The sequence below is a fragment of the Elephantulus edwardii genome, unplaced genomic scaffold, assembly GCF_000299155.1.
Source record: "Elephantulus edwardii isolate Elephantulus edwardi_28Jun2011 unplaced genomic scaffold, EleEdw1.0 scaffold00431, whole genome shotgun sequence".
NCBI classification, from domain to species: domain Eukaryota; kingdom Metazoa; phylum Chordata; class Mammalia; order Macroscelidea; family Macroscelididae; genus Elephantulus; species Elephantulus edwardii.
This window is the reverse complement of record NW_006400181.1, coordinates 615620-632064: the sequence shown is the minus strand read 5'-3', so window position 1 is coordinate 632064 and position 16445 is coordinate 615620. Positions and strand designations below refer to the sequence as shown.

Here is a 16445-nt window from a genome sequence, read left to right as displayed (position 1 = left end):
ATCTCTCCTTTCTTTTCTTTCTCCTCTGTAAGTGAACAGTGATTCAGAAGATTGAGCTTCTCCTTTTCTTTCCCTAAATATTTTTGAAGATGTATTAAATTATACTGTCTTCCTATATCACAATAATATTTTACTACTTGTGCATATTTATTTTTTAAATGTTGTTATTGTTATTGATAGCCATCGAGTTGAGAACGACCCATAGAGACCCTTTGAACAAAAGGCCTGAAGCCCCTCTACAACTATCAACATTTATCGAAGTTCATAGAATTTCTGGAGGCCTGTTGTTTAGGAAAGGGATGTCACTCCTGCTTTCAAACTTCTTAAATATCCTTTAATAATTGATCTGCTTTCTGATTTATCTTTTTCATTTTTCTCCTCTTTGTTGGCTTAGTCCACAGGAGGTACGCTTCTTACCTTACGGTTTTGCATTTTGTTGTTGTTGTTTGGAATCCACCATCGTCCCTGCACATAGAGATGGGGAATCTCCTCTCCTGTCATCTTGCCATTTACAGTCTTGGAAACCTGCTGGAGGTTCAGCAAGGAGACGGTTCCTATCCAAAGGTAATGAGACATTCTGGGTCATTCATTAGTCTTCTATCATAAAAACACAGTTTTGAAAATCTTAAGATGTAGGTACTATTGTTACAATTAAGTACCGTCGAGTTGAATATGACTCATATAGACTCTATGAACAAAGAGGGTCTGAACTTTGCCCTATCTGGTGTCATCCTCACCATCTTTGATATACGTGAGGCCATTGTTATAGTTACTGTGTCAATCTGCCTCCCTGAGGGTCCTTGTCTCTTTCACTGACTCTCCATCTTTCCTAATACGATGCCTTTTTTCCAAGGACCGGCCCCTCCTAGCAAGATGCTCAAAGTATTTGCAGCTGGATACTGTTGTTTTGACATTGAGTTGGAACCATCCAGTGAGTTCTCAGTGGCTTTAAATTACACAGAGCGAGATTGCCTATATTTCTTCCACAGAGCAGCTGGTGGACTCAAGTCAAGTGCCCTTAGGTCAGCAGCGGCAAGTTCTTACCACTAGGTCTAAGCAGGGCTAAGGCCTAGTGGTAAGAAGCTGAGCTGCAATCCCAAAGGTATGTGGTTCAAATCCACTGGCTGTCTATGGGAGAAGGAGGGGATATCTCCTCCTGTGTAATTCCTCCCTCCCCCAATTGTTCAGACTTGATAACATACAAGAACAACAGGCCACTAGATCTCCTGGTACTATTAGCATCATCATTTCATAAATTATGATAGTGAAAACAAAGGTAGGTCATTAATTTGCCCAAGGTCACATATGATAATCACTGAATATGAAATTTAAAAACACAGTGTTGCCCCAGAGTATACATTATTCATCATTATGCTAATCTCCCTCCAAGGATGCACTGGGTCTTAAATAAGTACTCAGTGAGTGAGAAACCATGGTTTTATTGGGTTATTGTAATGATCATATCTCACCACTGGAAAGCAATTTTAAAATAATAGTGATAATCTTGGATTTTGCTGTTAACTCAAAAATATATTGATAGAAACACCTTAAAGAGTAAAATAAAGGGGAGAGATCGTCTGCTTCACTGATCATATGATAGATGGTTGGGTTAGAAAGAATTCAGAGATCATCCAGCTTAATCTTTTTGTTTTCTGAGGAGGAAACTGACACAGATTTGTGACAAAATTGAGAATATAACTCCACTTCCTAAACAACGTACCTCAGAAACACTAAGAACTTTGATAAATGTCGATAGTTGTAGAGGGGCTTCAGGCCTTTTGTTCATAGGGTCCCTATGAGTCATACTCAACTCAAAGGCAATCAAGAACAACAACAACATATGTCTTTACTCTGAGTTTGAGTGTGCTCCTCTTTGTAATCTTACTACTGAAATCCCAGCTTTGACCACTGTAAGCCAACTGCTGCCTAGAGGACTTTGACTTTTACAGTAGTTTCTTGTACAAGGTTTTTAGACCTTTTCTGCTCCTACGTGATCCTCACAATCTCGTCTGTGCTCAAGGCCATTGTTATAGTCTCTGTATCTCCCTGAAGGTCTTCCTCTCCTTCTCCAATATCTCAAAAACCCTCAAACTTACTGCAGTCAAGTTGTAGCTAATGAACATCTGGCCCAGTGGAGGGTTGTGGTTTGTTTTGTTTTGTTTTTAGTTATTATTGAGTTTTATTCAATACTCTCAAAAGAATGATTTGTAGAAAAGTGAAAATTGTTATTTCTTTTTCAAATATTTCTAAACAATTTTATTTTTTTTACACAGTCTGGAAAAAATACATAGTCATTGTGAGTTCGCTTGTAAAAATCTTTCTATAAGTTGTATATATAAAACATAACTATGTCAGCCATTTAGAAACAGAAGGCTGGATCACTTATTCTTGTGGCCCCGTGACAGCCTTTTTGAGTGGGTCTCCTACTATGAATAACCCACTGAAAAAACAGGCCCAGTTCCCTAATAACAGAAAACATTTTGAAAGACATATAGCATGTCCAATGAAATAGTTTTCCTTTCTCCCCATTTTCCATATTGCTTTCTTACCCAGTCACCAATATCAGAGAGCAAACTTTGTTGACATATTGAAGAGAGAACGTCTTTGGATTCAAGCTAGTCATTATTCCTCTGGGTGAACTTATTTACTTCTGCCTGCTAATAGATGTTTAGTTTAACTCTCAAAGAATTTCAGTATTTTTGGACAATGTCATTTTCTATGCTCTTTTTGGAATTAAACAATCCCTTCACTCCTCCTGTTTTTTTTATGCTTAATCACTTTTTTTTTAGTAGACTGTCAGTCACAGTGGAATGGATCACTCACCTTTCTCAAGCAGAGCGGCTGGTAGAGCTGAACCAGGAGAGAGACACCGTCTTTGGATTAACAGCACAGCTCCTGAATACCGCCAGAGCTCTGTTCAGCTCTTTTACTTCAGTGTCTCTTCCTTTAATTATGAATTCTTGACACCTTAATGCAATTTTAATAGTCTCTTTTGATGTTCATTTTGGGTTTTTTCTTCCACCTCCTTTTCTTTTGCTCTTTGGATGGATGATATCTTTGATATCTTCTTAAATTTCCCCTGGTAATCAATCATTATTGTTCAATGCCTCAAACCTGTTCTTGAGATGATTCTTAAATTCAACTGGGATAGACCCAATGTCATAGTTTTGTTCCTGTGGAGGAGCTTTAATTTTCTGTTCCACAATCTGAATTTCTAGCAGAAATGGAAGTGGTACACCATGGAAAGCTGAAATTAGAGAGAGGGCAGCATGATGCCAGACAACCAAATCTGAACTCTACTAACTTTATTAACTGAAACTGCCCCTACCAAAAACCTCCATCATGCAAAACCATTCCCATAAGGTCAGACATGCCCGCCCACACTCCTGTACCTACTTACTCGGTCTTAAATCTGTTGCAGTGACCATAGAGATGTCATCGCTCCATACCCAAACTGAGGAGGTCCTGAGGTATTTGCTGCAGAAGGTCAAGGACTGCAGCCTTAAATATGGATTGAAGCTCAAGACAAAAAACAAAAAAACCCACCAAGATTCTTAGCACTGGGCTTATTGGCAGCATCAGGCTAGATGATGAAGAGATTGAGATTGTTAACAGCTTCAGTTTGCTTGTCTCCATAATCATCACTCTTGGTACCAGCAGCCAAGACATAAAAAGATTAATTGAATTGGGAAAGTCTGCTTTCAGAGACCTCTCCAAAGTACTGAAGAACAACGATGTCAGTCTGGAAACTAAGGTGTGCCTGATTCAGGCCGTGGTCTTCACAATTTTGAATTATGCATCAGAAAGCTGGACAATGACTAGGGATGATAGAATAATTGGTTCTTTGAACTGTGGTACTGGAAAAGAGTACTGATTCTTCTATGGACTTCAAGAAGGACAAACATGTGCATCCTGGAGAGGGCAAAAACAGGTTGCTCCTTGGAAGCAAGGATTCTGAAGCTCTGTCTGACTACTTTGCACATGTTGCAAGGAGGGACCCAATCTTGGAAAGGGACATCATGCTTGGGAAATTGAGGGACTGCGCTAGAGAAGAAGATGACCCTAGATGTGATGGATTGATTCAGTGACTGGGGTAATTAGGGAATAGGTGTGTCAGAGAAATAAGGTTTAGTCAGAATAGAGCAGAGTTCAGAGCTGTCACAAGCCACTCAACAGCACATAACACCAACAAGCTAATAGTTATGAAGTTATTAGGGAGGGCAGTTGCTGCTGTCAAGAAAAGCACGACTCAAAGCGAACCTATGAGCAAAAGCCCCGAATCCTCTCCTATCCTGTGCCATCCTCATTATCTCTCATACACTTGAACCCATTCCTGCAGTCACTATGACAATTCATCTCTCTTTTGCTGACCCTCTGCCCTTCCAAGCATGGTATCATTTTCCAAGGAATAGCATCTCCTAACAACATGTTCAAAGTTTGAGAGATGAAGCTTTTCCATCCTTGTCTCCAAGGAAAACTTCTGCTAAATAAAATAAACTTCCTTTAAATACAGACCTGTTTGTTCTTTTGAAAGACAGTGGAATATTCAGTACTCTTCTCCAACTCCACAGCTCCAAAGCTTCAGTTATTCTTCTGCAATCCCTATTCAGATGCATAGCAAGTAATCAAAAAGGTTATGGTCTGAATCATGAGCACCTTAATCTTCAAACTGACATCAGAGAAGTCAGGAAGAAATGGGGTAAAAGAGTTCATGGAAATGAGAACTACAGGCAGTAAGTTGCAACAGTGGGTTTAACAGTTTAGTTATCATAATTGATTTTAAATAAAATGTATATGAATGGTTCAATGAAAAAACCAATTTGCTTTATAAACTTTCATTAAAGTTATAATAAAAATAAATACGTTTTTTAAGAAAAAAATTTGGCATTGACTGGACAGCAATGAGTTTGGTCTGGTATTAATTTTCACATTTAAAGGGGTTTAAATATTGAATCTATAACATTGGAAAACCTGCTATAGAGGCATATGTTAAAAAAAAATCCTCAATTGTTTGGTCTGACATCAATTTTCTTAGTCCTTTGACCAAGAGTTCATGTTATTGTTGTTATATGCCGTCGAGTCGCTTGCGACTCATAACGACCCTATGTACAACAACCATTAACCCTGCTCTATACTTTGCCCATTTATTAACTTCAACATGCCTATCTCCATCACCCCAGTGATGGAATCAATCCATCTCACCGAGGATCTTCCTCTCTTGTGCTGTCCCTCCAGCATCCAAAGCTTGATGTCCCTCTCCAAGGACTGATCCCACCTGGTAACATGCCAAACGTACGTCAGACAGAGCTTCAGAATCCTTGCCTCCAAGGAGCAGCCTGGCTTCACCCTCTCCAGGACAAACTTGTTTGTTCTCCTAGCATGGTATTTCCATGGTATTTTCAATACTTTTCTCTGACACCACAGCTCAAAGGCATCAACTCTCTTCTATCATCCCTAGTCATTATTCAGCTTTCTGATGCACAGCAAGTAATTGCAAAGACCATAGTCTCCAGACTGACATTGTTACTCTTCAGTACTTTGGAGAGGTCTCTGACAACAGACTTTCCAAATACAATTTGCCTTTTCATTTTCTGGCTGCTGGTACTAAGAATGTTGATTGTAGAACCAAGCAAACTGAAGCTGTCAGCAATCTTAATCTCTTAATCATCCGTCTGATGCTGCCAATTGGCATAAGGGTGAAAATCTTTGTTTTCTTGAGGTTGAGCTTCGATTCTTATTTTCACACTCAATTGACTTTAAGATCATTATTTGAGTTAGAGAGTTTTTCCATATTTAAATTCTACTCAACCTGGACTGTTCCCTTTTGGGGAGTTGACCGTGTTTTCTTCTGTTGTGTTTTTTTGTTTTGTTTTTTATATTCTCCTGAGGACCTAGTACTGCAAGATCTGTTCTATGTGACTGATTATCCTTATGGCATCCTTCCAGATGAAGACTCTGCTCTCAGAATTATGATTAAGGTCCCAATGAGTTTAATTAGAGAAGAGTCCCACTCTGAGATCACAAATGAGTTGACTCAAAAATATCTATTGTCATTCAAATGTATATAAAATGTCCATGCACTTGTACCCTTACCAGAGAGTACTTGTCAGTATGAATACTTACTTCTATGACTGGCTTTTTTTGAGATTATGGACTTTAAGCATTATCATGAAATTAATTTTTATTCCTACCACAAATTTAACTATGAAGTCAGGCCACTAATACATTGAGAATCATCATGTAAATGCTATCTTACTTCAAAAGCACAAGCAGCAAAATATTTAAACAAGTCACAACTGTTTCTCCAACAAAAGGTATTTCATTTATTCACCTATTAATGCATATTTAACTTTTGTCTTTCTAGGATATTGGCTCGCTTTGTGTATAGTCAAGATTCAATCCTCTTTTGGTTACAGAGCTTTTTCTGTATTTGTAATAAAAGGGTCTCAACCCTTGTAGAGTTAACCTTTTTTTGAAAGACTGAGATAAGCTAGATTGTGTGAAGCATAGGAAAAATGTGACAACAGAGAAACTCTTTCTTCTGGGTATGGGATATGTGCTATCTTATTCTCTGTAACCACAGAGGTGACGTTAGTGCATGAATTTGTTTTTCAGGACAAAGGAGAAAGCAGCACAATACAGATACACGACTGTTTTATTATGCAGATAAATCAAGAAGTGTTTTGATACATTGGTCTTCACTAGAATTTGCATAGCCCAAAGTACATTGGTAGTTAAGATCTGGTAAGTCTGTTTTTTTTTATAGTTGCTCTGATTCTGATTATTAGCTTTATTAAAGATATTTTGTAATAGAGAAATTATGTGATGTCTAAATTAATACTATAATCTTCTTTTGAATATTTTCATACCATATACAAAAAGATTTCATATGATAAAGGGAGCTCTGGTAGCCTAGTGGTAAGAAACTGCACTGTGATCCCAAAGGCTGGCTGTTTGAATACACCAGCTACTCCTCAGGAAAAGGATGGACAATCTCCTGTGCAATTGCTGCTTCTGAAAACCTGCTAGAGGGTGAGCTATGGGTCCATTCCAATTTGATTGCTCACAACAACAAAAACAACAACAACCTCCTTTAACATCAATATTCTTAGAAACTAAGCTAACAGACAACTCTTTTGAGAGTTAGTAAATTTTTCTATTACTCTTTCATTGTGTTGGAGTTGGAACTGACCTGGTTTCTAAGGCTGTTAAGATCAAGGGAAGAGATCATCCATCTTTCTCCCAAGGAGTCACCTGTGGGTTTTAAATGCTAGAGGGGTGTAACCTTTGGATTAGCAGCACAACCCTCTATGAGTGTTGACTGCAGAGCCCTATGAAAGGGAGTCTTTGACAACTTTAAGCTTTGTTCTATTTATTATGATAGGGTCTATTGATCCCATTGTAAGAACTTGTGTTTTCTTTATGTTAACATTTAATCCATATATATTAGTTTCTGAGCCTCATAAATGAGTTCTTCTCATCTTCTTCATTTTATGTAGCTACGATCACATCTTGGTTGTGCAGCAAGTTATTGAGTCTGCCTTCACTTCTGATGCCACATTTTCTTTATATAGTCTAGTTTCTTTAATTATTTCACAAGGTAAGGTTAAATGATATCTGTACTGTCAATTTTATTTTCCAGATAGAAAGCTAATAAAGCAACCTCATTTCATGTCATAATCTATCATTTTCTATGTACCCATTCGACGTCATTTGACAAGATCTCTGAGATCACGAAATATATTTTAATCAGCATTATATTGTGGTAATCTTGGATAATATGGCAACAGGATTAAGTCACAAAGCCTATTTGTTGAATGAATGAATGAATAACTAAGTAAGCATTACACATCAAAATGTCACCAGTCATCATTACATTACAGGTAATTTAATCCTTGGCTCTGAAACAAGGATACACAAAAGAACATATGGAATCAAGGACTAACATGACTGAATTTGTCCTCTTGGGTCTCACTCAGAGTCCCTTCGGTCAGAAGATATTATTTGTTGTGTTCCTGCTGATCTACATGGTGACATTGTTTGGAAACTTACTTATTGTGGTGACTGTGGTGGTCAGCCCAACGCTGGGTGCCCCAATGTACTTCTTTCTTGGCTACTTATCATTCATGGACGCTATTTATTCCACGACGGTGACCCCAAGTATGATTATAGACTTACTTTATGAGAAAAAAACCGTTTCTCTCCAGGATTGCCTGATTCAGATTTTTGTATTGCACTTGTTTGGGGGAGTGGAGATTTTAATTCTCGTGTCCATGGCCTTTGACCGCTACGTGGCTATCTGCAAACCCCTGCATTACATGACCATCATGAACCGACGGGTGCGTTTTCTGCTGCTGCTGCTAGCTTGTGTTGGAGGGTTTGTGCATGCTATAACACACATTCTCTTTGTTTACAACCTTCCCTTCTGTGGTTCTAATATCATTGACCACTTCATGTGTGACATGTATCCCTTGTTAAAACTTGCCTGCACGGACACCTATATCATCGGTTTCACAGTGATTGCCAATGACGGGGCTATTTGTACGGTCACATTTCTGCTGTTACTTATCTCCTATGGAGTCATTCTGCGCTCCCTGAAGAACCTGAGTCAGGAAGGGAGGCGCAAAGCCCTATCCACCTGCGGCTCTCACATCACTGTGGTGGTCCTGTTCTTTGTCCCCTGTATCTTCATATACGTGCGACCTCCTTCCATTCTGCCCATTGATAAATCACTGACTGTGTTTTATACTATCATTACTCCTATGTTGAACCCCTTAATCTATACTCTGAGAAATGCTGAGATGAAAATTGCCATGAAGAAGCTTTGGAGCCGTTTAAGAAAATGAAGTGGCAAACAAATGCATTGCCTACTTTCAGTTAAAAAAAATGCCTTTCATTAAGAAACAAAAGTAAAAATGCTTTGCTTTGAGTTACTTCTAGAAATATATCATATTATTTACTTGTGTTAAATATCTCTTCAGATTACAAAACTATGCATGAGGAAAATATTTATTAGATACATTTAATGCTATTTTTCCCCCTCAAAATATGTATTTCAGATTTTATTTTTTATAAAGATGTATGTTCATTTTTTTTACATGGTAAGATTGTTTAACATTCAGATTTATGTTCTATATGATGGCATGCGTCAGTCTCGGAAATTTTTTATTGCCTATTTTCTCAAGTTTCTTTCTTAAATAAATCGGATTATTATTCTCTGTTATAATTAATGTTGCTTATTGCACATTTCAAAAGTATGCCCTTTGAAACACAATATATTCTCCACTATAGAATATTATCAATAAACATTTAAGGAAGACATCTTAGTAAAGCTATTATGCAAACATATGCCCCAAATAACTAAAACCAAAGTGGAAGATATTGAATAGTTTAACAAATTTTTCAGACTGAAAATTAAAAAAACCCTACCCAATGCAAACAAAAGATATTAATGATAATCAATGACTGGAATGAAAAAATTTAGAAACAATAAAAAAGGAATGGTCATCCCAAGTTCAGATTTTGTAACAAAAATGAGGCTGGAAAAAGAAAGATCAAATTTTGTTCATTTAAAGATTTATTAATTTCAAATACATTTTTGAAAAACATAAACAGTCATTGAAAAATAATGAACTCATGAAACATTACACAACCTGGGTGACCCTGGAGAACATTATGCTGAGTGAAATATCTGTCACAAAAGGACAAACACTGAGTAGCACCACTGTTATAAAACAGGACTGACAGGGGAGTTGGAAGGAGAAAAAGAAAAGAGTAGATAGATAGTGAATATGGCATTGGAGCAGATGAAGAAAAGAACTGTTTAAAAGGAATATATGATAAGGCATTTTATGCAGGACAAAAGTCCAGAGTAAGAAGTACATTGTAAAGAACCTGGGGAAGAGGGAATGGAGGCAGCGAGGGAGGAAATTGAGCAACAATGAATGAATATTAAAAAAGAAAGTGAAAACCCAATTTTTCTGTAAACTTTCATTAAAATCACAATTACAATTTAAAAATATTAAACAACACATAAACTGTGAGTGCACATATGAATCCTACTGGATGAAGTGCACAGGAATCAAATTGACAATCTCTGTGGAAGAAATCACTGGAGAAGCTCAATATAAGCAGTCAAACCCAAGAAAGCTGCTGACTGTGGAAAAAATATCAATTACTCATGTACAAGTTCAAAATGAGGCTAAAGAAAACTTACACAAGTCCTTGACAACCAAAATATGATCTTGATTCTATCCTACTGGCACATAAAAAAATCATCTTAAGAATAGGTTTGATGCACTGAACATGAGTGAAGAAGACTAGATGAGTTGTGGGATGCCATCAAATAGATCACCCATGGAGAGAGCAAAAGGTCATTACAAAGAGGAGAAAGAAGTAAAAAAAAAAGGGAAAAGGAAGGTCAGAAGAGGCTTGGGAAATTGCAAGATTGTTGAGAATCCAAAACAAAGGGAAAATATGTTGAAGTAAAAGAGCTGAGCAGAAGATTTCAAAGGGCAACTTGAGAAGACCAAGCAAACTATTGTAATGAAATGTGCTGAGAGCTGGAACCGGAGAATAAAAGGAAAGAACTTGCTGAGATTTTTCAAGCTGACAAAACTGGAAAACAAATTCAAGCTTCAAGTTGAAATACTGAGAGATGCTATGGCTAAAATCTTGAGTTATATTTTATTAGAGAATATCATTGCTACTTATGGAGACCCATATGCTTGGTATACTTTTCCATTCTTTGATTTTTAGTCTGTATTTCTTCTCTTTTTTAAGATGTGTCTCGTGTAGGCAACATATAATTTGACTTACTCTTTTTCTCTTAATTAGTACACTTAAGCTGTTCACACTGTGTGATCATCAGCAGGTCAAGTTTTATTGTTTCCATGCTAGTGAGTTCATTTTGTGCTGTTGCTGGTTTCTTTGGTCCACTCATTTTTCTTTGCTGTCTCTACATGAAGAACTTCCTTCAGTAATACTTGTAGAATTTAACTTGTTCCATAAATTCTACTTTTCTGCAACTTACTTGATTTCTCCTTCATATTTAATGGAAAGTTCCAGTTTCTTTAAGTTTTGTATATATTATCCTATTATCTTCTTACTAGTATAATTTCTGCTGAAAAATTGGGACTTAATCTCATATTTTACTTTGAAGGTGACTCTTTTTTTCTCAAACTACTTTTAGTATTTTATTCTTATTATCGAGTTTTAAGAACTTAACTATGATATGTCTTGATGGGATTTTTTTTGGTTCTAATCTGTTTAGGGGTGGCCTTGTTCTTCCTGGTTGGTTCCTCCCAGGGTTTCTGTGACTTCTCTTTGCCAGAGGGAGCATGGCAGTGTGAGCGCAGGAATTATGGCAAGCTTTTGGAGTCGAGTGCTTTTCCGGGCTTGTGTTTGACATGCAGGTTTGCTCTTCCCCCAGGAGTGAGGCAAGCCAGGCTTGGCCTAAGGTTTAAGGCAGCAGGTGCCTTTAAATTGTTTTCCTGTCAAATATTCTTCTAGGTGGTATAGTACTGGTTTCTGTGTACAGAGGTAATTTGTGGCTGCTGTGATGCTGAACACTGTGACAGTGATTTGCCAAATGTGGTAATGGGTACCCATGGTAGACAGTGCTGGCTGTAGTTTTCCAACTAAAACAAGCCTGGTAGCAGTAGCGGCATCCAATTCCGAAATGGCTTGTCTCCGGAAACTCTATGAACAGTGCTCAGGCCTTTCATTCATAGGGTTGCTATAAGTTGTCTATGACTCGGCAGCACCTAACAACAACAATCTGTTTAGGGTTCACTGAGCTATTTGGATGTACGTTTTCTCAATTTTCATGATATTCAAGTTTCTTTTCTAATACCTCTTCAAATTTTTCTCAATATGTTTTCTTCTCTAGTTCTAGAATTAGTCACACATATATTTTTTTCAGTTTATATCATCCCAGATGTATCATAGTTCTTAATTTCCCTTTCCTATTTCTGTTTTTAAATCTAGGAGATTCTTACTGAAGGTCTTGTCTTCTGTCTCACTGACTCAGTCCCATTTCTTCCAGCCCATTATTTTGTCCCTCTCACATGTTGAAAAGCTCTATAATATCAGGTTTATTATTCTAGATTGTATTTTCAATCATTCCTTGTATTCTATTTGTTGTACTTGCATTGCCTTGTAGTGATTTTTTTAAAAAAAAATTCTTGCTCTTCTGCTTTAATGGGAGAAGATTTGTTTCTGAGCCTTTTTTGTAATGTTTAATTCTTACCATTGCTTCCCTGACATTGTGTGAAGTTCTTACTATGTGTGAAGCAGCTTCTGTTGTGTCTTTGTACCTAGCTGCCTGTTATTTATATTTCTGTTACTATTACTAGAGCTCCAGATTTTATGAGTTTCAACCTGAGATTAATAAGAATTTCATATTCTAGATTGCTGTCATGTCTTAAAACACATGGCTTGAGAGATGGGGAAGAGATTGAGATTGTTAATAATTTCAGTTTACTTGGTTCCATAATCAACATCCTTGGCGTCAGCAGTCAGGAAATCAAAAGACAAATTGCATCAGGAAAATGTGATATAAAGTATTTCTCCAGAGTGCTAAAGAGCAATGATGTCAGTATAGAGACTGCATATGCTTGAGAGTCACCTTCTGGCCAACAGCAAAGGAAAAATAAATTCAAGATACCTTGGTCTTTCTCCTACAATTTTTTGGAGTGTTTTTTGTTAGTTTTTATACACCCCCCCTTAGCTCATAATATTACTAGCCTTTCTACTCCCCTACCATTTAAGTGGAAAGTGTGCCTTTTTGTTCCTTATTTTCCACTCAGTCCCTAGGAAAATATCAACCTACTTTTCACTTGCCTGGGTAAAAGATCACTCAGTCATTTGTCTTTGTATGGATAGGCACAAAACAGTTCTTTTCTCATTTCCCTGATCTGATGGCAATTTCCTCAGCTAGACTTTCTTGGGCACCAATGAGGTGAAATCACTTACTTACTCTGGGTGTGAACCAGAAGTAGCAGGCCAACTTTTCATTGGGTTTGTTAAGTTAGAAATCCAAAGTCTCGGCTGTGGCGTCCACAAAGGAGGGGAATGCAGGGGGTGGGGGAAGCCTGGCCTGAGTTCTGCCCACAAAGGCAGCTAGCTTGGGCCCAACTCTACCTAAGGAGTAAAATTTAGGCTCCCAGACTTGTCTTGGTGATCTGGGTGAGTTGGTATTTGCTCAGTTTGGGGATAAGAAGATTAGAGATGGTCTCAGCATATTTAATCCTATTAAGGAGAGTGTCTGGATGTGAGTTGCATTCTCTTTTATTTCTCCAAACACAGAAGGAGAAAGAAGTAATTAAAGAGAGGGATATTATAATTACCATGGAATAACAACTGGTAGCAGACTTTGTCCTTTGGATTCGAGGTTATTCAGCTAAGCCGTCCTGGAAACAGGAGGAGTGTAATTATAAGACACAAGGAGATATCCAAGAGGCACTGGTTCTGAGATGTTGAAGGAAGATAAGGATCATTCACCAGAGGCAAATAAATGGAAAAAAAATTATTATAGTTGTCATTCAATATTTGGACATAAAATCTCCTGAACTGTGAAATAATAATTTTCTTTTTAAAAGCCATTCTTTTGCAATATTTCTATTATTCCAGTGGCCTAGTTTCCTAGTAGACTAGATTTAGGCCATTGTCTTCTCAATCACCTGCTCTGCATCAGAGAGTTGCACAATGAATAAAAATGACAGAAGAAGAATTGGCACTTGTGAGTTGTGGTGCTGGAGAAGAGAACTGAATATACCATGCACTTCCAAAAGAACAAATGGATATATCTTGTAAATGTAGCTAGAGTGCTCCGTGGAGGCAAAGATGGTGGAACTTCATCCTTCATACTTTGGACACGAAACTAGGCAAGGTTATTTCTTGTAAAGGGACATGATGTTTGGAAAGATGGAATGCCAGGCAAGAAGAGGAAGACCCCCAACAGGATGGATTGACATAGTGACTTCAAGAACAGGCTCTAGTGTCAGAGTTGACAAAGATGACACAGGATAAGACAGGGTTCAGGCTGGCTCTTCATAGGGTCGCTGTGGGATATGCCTGACTTGTCAGTACCTAACAAAACAATAAACACAGTGGTAAGGAGCTGCGCTACCAACCTAAAGGTACATGTTTGAATTTACCACTTCACTTATGATACGGTGACTGTAGCAATGGGCACAAGTGTGTCAGAGATGATGAAGATGACCAGGATACGATCTGTTGTTCAGAAATGTTGTTCATAGGGTTGGTATAAATCATACTCAACTCGATGACACCCAACAACAACAACAGGGTATATACTTTGCTCTTCTCCAGCACCACAGTACAAAAAGATCAATTTTTCTTTCCCCCTTTTTCATTGTCCATCCTCTAAGTGATTACAATATTATGACTTGAAACTGGCTCAATTTTGTCCTTAAAATTACATCATTGCTCTTTCACTCTTTGGATAGGTTCTTGACTGCAGATATTGCCAATTCAACCCATTTTTCATACTTAACTGTCACTGCCATGAGTGTTGATTGTAGATCCAAATGAAAGAAAATCTTAGATAACTTCAGTATCACACTGCAATCCCAAAAGCATGCAGGGTGAGGCCATCAGCTGACTCATGGAAGAAAGATAGGTAATCTCCTCCTGTGCGATTAACTGCCTCTGAAAACCCAGCAGCGGTTCAACTATGGGTTGGTTCCAATGCGATGGTACCCACTAACAATAACAATCATGTTATTTATTGGTCCAGTAGTGAGGAGTTTTGTTTCCTTGATGTTACAACATAATCCATATTGAAGGATTCTAAATCTCTGGCTGGGGTCCTTCCCGTTTACTGGGGATACTTACTACACATGTTCTACCACCGCATGTGGCCACACTTGAATGTTTAGCATTAGAACTCACTATCTCCTTAAACTAGTCATCTCTGACTAGGTACCCTGCCTTTATTTATCCTCTTGATTGGAGAGGGCATCATCTCCAGCCAGGAAGATTAGCCTTGGCTCATCTGAGGCCAGTAGAAACTTTTCCCCAGAATGAGTACGTCTTACCTTGTTATTATCTTTGACAAACTCTAGATCAGAAGAGGTGCTATCCCTAACCTCTTGTGATTTTGGTTATATTTCACACGAACAGAAATGGACCTGACTGGGTACATTAACTCCTATATTCTCCTGGACTAGGAGATATGCTATTCCAGGCCAGATGATTTGTTTTCTATTGTCTATAGCTAGTAGGTTTGTTTCATAATGCTTGTATGTTTGCTTGTTTCATAGTATGCCTTCATGTGTACTGTCAGGGGCCTGGCTAACTTACAAAGCAAGGTTAGCACTGCATTATAAAAACAGCAGGACTGATTCCATCTTGGCTAGAACATCTGTTTGGCAGTAAACAACTCGAGGAAGCAGGATGCTAATGAATAGGGAGTGACCAAAGGTCTCAGAATTCAAGGAGAGACTCTTTATTCTTCTAAGCACACAATAAGGCATTCCAGAAGATATCTTTGTTTTGTGTTGAAGTCTGGGAATGTTTATCTGTCTCAGACAGATAAGAGATAATGTGATTACGCCCTGCAGGCATGCTTCTAAAACCTATATAAGCCTTTACAAAATAGTAAATTCACTATTCATCATCAGCATTAGTCTCTCTGCATCTTCATTTCATCCTCATCCCTTCTCTCGGTGGGGCTGTTTTGATATAACGGGGCTGGACCCCGTTAGTGTATAGCACTTATATGTCTGTCTGCTGTACAAACGTGCCTAGCATGTAGAAGGGATGTTGGAAGTGATGCCACTAGTGTATCAAATTATTGGTAATTCAAGTTTCATCAGGATCACTCAGTATTCAGTGTAAGTTTGAGCAGAGCTTCCAGACTAAAAAAAAAAAAAAAAAAGAAGCACGATTGGGTACCCACTTATGAAAACCCTTTGAAGTTTCTGGATTAACCATTTTGATCTTCCTTCAGTATATCCATGAAGGTTTTATACCAGAATTTTCTACAATTGAATTTCTTGATTTTCCATTCAGCAAGGGATTTTTTTTCCTTCTCAATCAATGGTAATGGTGTGAGGCATACTCCTTAGTGTGCCAACCATGAATCTTTGCTCTAGATGTGAACATGCTTTCTTGTCTGCATTGTTAAATGTGTTGCCTATAAAATTGGTCATTGGATCAACTGACTTCTTTACTTTCTAATTTGACTAATATTTTGATGCTACAAGGAAGAATTTCAGAATATTTCCATATTAAATCCTATGCTGCTATTTGTGAATTCTTTTTTTAAAAAGAAACATGCTTTAAAGTATCCACAATTGAATACTGCAATTAACATAACTAAAGCACAAGAATGGAAATCCTGTCTGAAATTCCACTGTCCAAATCTAGAAAATGAAAAAGGAGTACAGAAGAATATATATATATATATATATATATAT

General features: G+C 37.7%; 1 protein-coding gene across 1 annotated transcript; it reads left to right on the top strand.

The window, feature by feature from the left end:
• Positions 1–7928: 7928 nt before the first annotated feature.
• On the top strand, positions 7929–8846 carry LOC102873920 (olfactory receptor 4A15-like). Its single transcript, XM_006902611.1, has one exon. It carries the CDS (start codon positions 7929–7931, stop codon positions 8844–8846), a length of 918 nt encoding a protein of 305 aa, XP_006902673.1.
• The last annotated feature ends 7599 nt before the right edge of the window (positions 8847–16445 follow it).